This window comes from Glycine soja, chromosome 2 (assembly GCF_004193775.1).
Source record: "Glycine soja cultivar W05 chromosome 2, ASM419377v2, whole genome shotgun sequence".
Lineage (NCBI taxonomy): Eukaryota > Viridiplantae > Streptophyta > Magnoliopsida > Fabales > Fabaceae > Glycine > Glycine soja.
This window is the reverse complement of record NC_041003.1, coordinates 32,202,667-32,209,553: the sequence shown is the minus strand read 5'-3', so window position 1 is coordinate 32,209,553 and position 6,887 is coordinate 32,202,667. Positions and strand designations below refer to the sequence as shown.

Sequence of the window (6,887 nt, the reverse complement as noted above, 5' to 3'; positions counted from 1 at the left end):
ATATTTTTATTTTTATTTTATAAAATTTTATATACTTTTATTTTGAATAGTTTACATATTTTGATTTTCGTTTTACCAATTTGTAATTAAATTTAATACATTATTTACATAAATTATTTTGTAAATGTATTTAATATACAATTTTTTTACTCTAATTATATAAACCAATATAATTAGATCAATTAATATGTAAATAATAAAAATTATCTAAATTTGTTTTAATACGTAATTTTTTTTCTAATTATATAAATCAATAAAATATTATTATTTAAATTTTTGGGAAACTTACATGTTAATACTTTTTAACTATAAAAATTATTTAGTAAATAAGTTTCTTAATACCAATTATATAAATCAATAAAATTAGATAAATTAATATGTAAATTATTTATATAAATTATTTTAGGTAATTTATAAAAATTATACAAATTTTTTTTTATATATGAATAATACAATTTTTTTATTTTAAATTTAATTTTAAATTTTATATTATTTAAATATTATTTTAGATTTACTTAATTTTTATAAATTACATAAAATATATATTTTTAAAATAATATATATATATATATATATATATTATGTTTTGTAATTTTTTGAAAATTATAATTAATTTAGAAAAAAAATTGAATATTATTATATTAATAAAAATTTATAATAAAAATAAATACATGTAAAATAAATATTAAATATATTTAAATATTAAATATTTTATTTTAATTTACAAATTTTTATAATTAAAAAAATTAGTAACTTACATGTTTATAAAATTAAATAAATAAAGTATGTATCTTCATGGTTTATTACTTTGTCTATATATAAATAAAAAGTGAATTCAACTCCTATCAATACTCTCGCTATTTTCTAATATTGCTTACGTAAGCACCACGACACAAGTAAATGTCTTAATAAAAGAAAGGTATTTGCATTTAATGTGTAACTGTATGTTAATAAAAGAAATTAAAAACATTTAATAATGATAATAAATTTACTATTGAGAAATAAATGCTAAAATTAATTCAAACATAAATGAATGTGTACATGTTGAGCACGCAAGACATGCCAAATAACCCGAGTCAAAATTCAGAGATATGTCCAAAAATCACTTCTTTTTTTAATATATGTACTCCTCCGTGCTTTTTTATTTGTTTTTAAGATCTTTATCTAGAAATCAAGAAATATAATTAAATTTTCTTGATTACAATAAAATAGTTGTGAGATTTTTTATTTTATCTATTATTATTATTTTTACTTCACAATAAATATATGTATAAATTATTTAAAAATTAGGAGACAAGTTATCTGATTGATTGGTAGTATAAAAGATTTTATCTAATAAACTTAGAAAAAACGGCCTGGTATAAAAGTTCTGGATTCATAAAAGGACAAAACTTGTCCAATTCAGCATACCATAGAAAGAGAGAGTGTGGCAATGTAATCGAGCTAGTCAAGCATGGTTTTTTAGCTCACCTCATTTTCTCAAAACAGATCTAAAAGAATTTGAATTCCATTGAAGAGTTATCTTCTCTTTCAAATTCAAACAAATATGGAACCATCCATGTGGAGCACCGAAGGCATGTCGACTTACTGGAGCCAAATTTCGGAGACATGTTACCAAGGACATGAAACAACTTCTCGAGGCCCATCAAATGATCATGGAACCCAAAATTGGACACAAAATGAAGTCCTAATTCCAGTGCCAAAACATGTTCAAGGAAGCCAATTTCCATCAAACTTAATAGGATGGGACGAAGTACCTCAACAAAGTATCACAAAAAGTCCCACACAAACTTGGTTGGTCTCTTAGCAAATTAACACTACAATTTAAATGCCTTTTCTTTTTTAATCTTATGTTACATTTTTTATTTCCTATAATTTTGAGACAGGGTGGTTGCCTCCAAGAAAGTTGAGTTCGAAGTTAAAGAACCGATTAAGCAAAAACGATATCGTAAACGGAATTTAAAGAAAATCACCTCTGTGTATCGAGGAGTTACAAAGTATGTTTCTTCTATGATTTACACACACACACACATATATATATATATATATAAAAGTAATTACAATAAAAAATACATATAAGTAATTATTTCATGCTCCTCTTCCAAAAATTTCTCATAACAATGTATAGTATAATTCATTTTGATATAGGTCTAAGGGAAAGGGACTTTTCGAATCCTTTGTGTGGGATAAGGACCCGAAAACAACTGGAAAGAAAGGAAAGACAGGTTAAAATATGTAACTTTTTCTTCTTATTTTTTCCCCCTAATATGTTACTAACATTTGTGTGTCCTGTTGTATATGCTCGGATCTTTCTCAACTACTACAATAGTTTATATTGGTAAGCATATAAGTTCTTTTGTTTTTAATTTTGAGTATGCCATATTATGAATTTGATGTGCTAATTGGAAAGAAAAAGTATAGGAAAGGAGAGTTTGGAAGAGGAGAAAGAGATAAAATATAAAGAGGGGACTAATTTTTAAGATAAATGTGTAAAAAGAAACAAGATTAATATTTTGAAAAAAGATGTGTTGCTGATTATAATTTATTAATTAAGAAAAATTAACTATTGAGTACGCATTCCATGCGTCCTTTTAAAAACAAATAGAATTTTATAAATTAATATAAAAACACAATCATTGGATGAGAATTTGAAATTAAAATTTAGAGAATGTTTTGCTCAACATACATGGAGGGTTAGAGAAGCTTTGTAGGCATTGATTGATGGAGTGTTTTAGATGTTTGGTGATGGTAGAGTTTCATAGTTGTTTAGCGAGCGACAAGTGGTCACCGGCCTCAAATACTTCAACACTCAAGTAATTAATAATGTGGCCAAAGAGGGAGTATTGAAGCTCAAAGACAAAGAGAGTGTATCTTGAAGATGGAGATTTGATTGTATTTTATAGGAGTCTAGAGATGGAACATGTGGCGTTATGTGACATTAGGTGAGTAGTACACCTACTTTGAAGCTTCTTTGTTATGTCACTAAAAGGGGCATGACCTTCATACAATTTGTGGGTGACTTAGTGTGTTATTGGATTACAGTTTAAAAAGTAGAGTTTGGTTTAACAACTTTGTAAATTGGAGATTAGTCAAAAATAAGTTTAATGTAACTTGATTTATGTTTGGAGCTTTCTATGTTCAATGGAAAAACAAAAAGGAGTAGCTTAGGAATCAATCGCAGCTTGGGTTAAAATCACATTCAACTCAACTAGAAAAAATATTCTTCAGACAAGTAGGTGTAGCTTTCAATGAAGACCAAAAGTTTGTGGCTTATAATGGTTGCTGAAACTTGTGCTTAAAAGATTCATTTGAGACATGCTTCAATTCTATGATCCATGTTTATCATGTCTCAAAGTTGAATGTGCATATAGGTGGGATATATATGGTTGGTACCATTTTAGAGAAAATCTATTTCTGCATCTATAAAGTTGTAGATTTTAAGTTCATTTGTCACTATCAGACTAATAAAGCCCCTCATTGTAACAGGAAAGCTCTAGCAAGATCACATGCTTTATGTAGCAAGTTTGACATTATAGTGTTTTTGGATATGATTTCTTGTTGAGGTGTCAACCCAAAACAAATGTGTGGATTTACACTGTTTGTTGGTGTGGGATTGATTAGGCATAATAAGGGATGGTGAGAGATTTTTTATGGAGTCTTTTGTCACCTCAAAACATTTAATCTGTTTTTGAAAAGTATGTGTTGTTTCTATGTGTTTTAAATTTAGCAAGTTCAACAATGTTGACAATGTGTCTCCTAAAGCACAAAACACATCATAGAATCATTCCAATAACGGCATCATTGATACGTATGGTAATTATCACAAGACAATCCCATAAGCGACTGGGTTTGAATATGGTATTCCAAAAAAAAAAAAAAGGAATCATTCCAACAGACAAGGCTAATGACCTGCTCAGACATGGAAGGTTAGTAAGGCTTGTAGGTTTATATCTAGTGAGTGTTTTAGTTTCTTGGTAATGGTAGGGTTCCATGATTGTCTAGTGAGTGATGGATGATCCCCTGCAAGCACTCTAACACTCAAGTTGTGTGTCCAAAGAAAGGGTGATGAAGATCAAAGAAGAAAGTGTATCTTGAAGGTGGAGATCTAATGGTGGTTAATAGTAGTCTAGAAGTGGAGTAGGAAGGCTTAGGTGAATGGTACACGTTCTAACGAATCTTGTTTATTATGTCACTCCAATTGAGGGAAGGAAGACAAGTTGAGATGCACCTTAGTTTATAATGGTGAACCTCTAGAATAAAGAAGTAAAAGAAATTAAAATCTATATATATATGCTTATTATTTCACATTTGAATTAATAGTTTATTTTGGAAGAATATATTAGGAAAATAATTAACTTAATCTCATTTAAGTATAATTTAATTTAATGGATAGGGATCAATTGCATAAATTTTTCTCAAATAAAGTTATATCTCATTTAATACTTACATGGGTATTTAAAATATGATTGTAGTGACCAAGATGAAGGTTTCATTCATTCTTGTATTGAAAACCATTATCAGTCTCTATAATTATGTCCCTTTTTGGATCTCCCAATTAAAAGTAATATATAATTAAAATATAATAATGTGTCATATAATTAGCTAATCCTATCTAGAAAATTAAGAGAAAAACTCAGCATACATTTAGTAATGCATATACATAGTAACACATTTTCCCTTGTTGCATCTTGATCAATCATATAACCAAAGTGAAGATAAAATTAATTTCTATCTTCTCTCTTTTTCTTGTTAATTATTTCCTTATTTAAACCACCTGAACGATCATTTATGACCTTTAATTGTAGTTATTGTTTCTAATGTTGGCATTTTTGGGAATGTGAGAGTTGACAGGTGGATTTAAAAATGAACTAGAAGCAGCAAGAGCTCACGATTTGATTGCCATAAAGATATGGGGCAAGTTTGCATATACAAATTTTCCAGTATGTCATCGTATATTGAATTTATGATTTTTAGTATATCAACATGTACTTTAGATTATCGATTCCTTAATTGAACTAATTCCATCTCTTCATTATACCACGAATCATAGGAGAGTTGTTATTCGAAGGAAATCTTAGAAACACAAAGTATGAGCGTAAGAGAATGTATTCTTGCAATCAGAAGGTACGTGTACAATTATCAAATAGATAATTCCTTAATATTAATATATATGCATAAATTGTCATGCTAGTATTTGTTGCATGTTTGGTTGAGATTAATTTTGGAAAAATGCTTATTTTATTCAAATGACCTTTTGAGAGACTAGTAAAAAATAGGTCATTAATTTCATTGAGATCTATTAAATCAAATGCATACTATAAGGTCATGTTTAGTTAAACATTTCTATTGCACTTATGGGAGAAGAAAAGAAGAAAATAAGTAAGTAAAATGCATTGAACTTCTCCATAAATTAAAACCAGCTTATGCACTTTAGCTTTTAAAAAATTAAATAAATAAAGCATACAAAAGTTAAATGTATAAGTTGATTTTAACTTGTACAAGTTAAAATGAATTATACTTTAATGCTTATTTACCGCGCGTATTCGTTTAACAAAGCGAAAAAAAAAGGTTATGAATAAATTATTCAAACATTGCTATAAATTATTCTAACTTGACAAAATATTCATGAATACATTAAATCTTAACTATTTCAGGCGTAGCAAGAATAATTCAACAGCTAAGTTTGATGGATGCAACATCTCAAGGTTTGTGCATTATAATGCCCTCTTTTGCTTCCTTTTTTTTTATCCAATTTCTTGAATTTAATCACATGTTATATTTGTTATTACATTACCTTTTAAAGAATTTTAGTCACGATTGGAGGATCAGAGAAGTGATAAAAGATTTTTTTTCTTATGAATTGCTGACTTAAATTTCAAGAGTATTAATTTGGCGTGCATTTATATATTCTTTTGTAGTTCTTTTGCTAGAGCTTCAGTTGGAGTGGAGGAAAATAATGCAATTGGTGATGCATTGCCAAACCTGGACACCACAAAGCAGTCCTTGATACAAGAGATTGGCCAAAAATCTCAAACACCAACAACTTTACAAAACCAACATGGGATTATTGATGAGAACCAATTTATGTATGATGATCAATACTTATGGTCAGATCTTGCATTTCAAAATGACCCAAGTTTCCAAATTGATGCTAGTTTTCCTCTATGGTCATATGATTTTGGCAATACACTAGTTGAAGATCGTGCAAGTGCTTTAGGAAATGCCCTCAATTGGAAGATTTCAATGTTTGAGAAGGGTAATGAAAATCCAACAAAAGCAGGAAATGATGGTATTAGTTCATTTGGGTCAAGTTCTATAGGGTTCCATCCAATGGGATCAAATATTCAGCATTTTAAAGCACCAAACCTACAAATTGCACCTGTCCAAAGGTATGAACCTCTCCAATATGGATTTGCAACAAACAGTACTCATTCCTGAAGTGAGAATATGACTTTTGACAATTATTTGGATATAAACCAATGTCTCAATCTCAACGATCCTAACATGGATGATTAGGAAACTACTAATGATTAAAGCCCTTTTATATATGTTTTTTTGAAGGACCTTTTTATATATGTCATTGAATATTCTATTATGTTTTTATCACATCCTATATATATTTTATACCTACTTTGAATATTTTTTTTATCATCATATCACTTATTGTTGTTATTTTGTCAAGGTGTGAAAAACACACCCTTTTTAATTAAAACCAAATTTGTTGAAGGCTACATTGATATGGTTACTATAAATAGGATATTATAATTAATGAGAGTGAGAAATATTGAATGATGCCATTTGAGAAGCATTGAGAATAACAAGAACAAGAAAAATAAAAATTGAAAAGAAGTAACAGAGAAGAAAAAGAAAAGATAATAGTAAAATAA

At 28.0% G+C, this 6,887-nt stretch overlaps 1 protein-coding gene across 1 annotated transcript; it reads left to right on the top strand.

Moving 5' to 3' along the window:
• Nucleotides 1-1,385: 1,385 nt before the first annotated feature.
• LOC114371455 lies at nt 1,386-6,596 on the top strand. Its single transcript, XM_028328889.1, has 8 exons — nt 1,386-1,794; nt 1,887-1,997; nt 2,149-2,225; nt 2,330-2,338; nt 4,852-4,940; nt 5,051-5,124; nt 5,655-5,705; nt 5,919-6,596. Exons 1-8 carry the CDS (start codon nt 1,547-1,549, stop codon nt 6,436-6,438), a joined length of 1,179 nt encoding a protein of 392 aa, XP_028184690.1. The 5' UTR covers nt 1,386-1,546; the 3' UTR covers nt 6,439-6,596.
• The last annotated feature ends 291 nt before the right edge of the window (nt 6,597-6,887 follow it).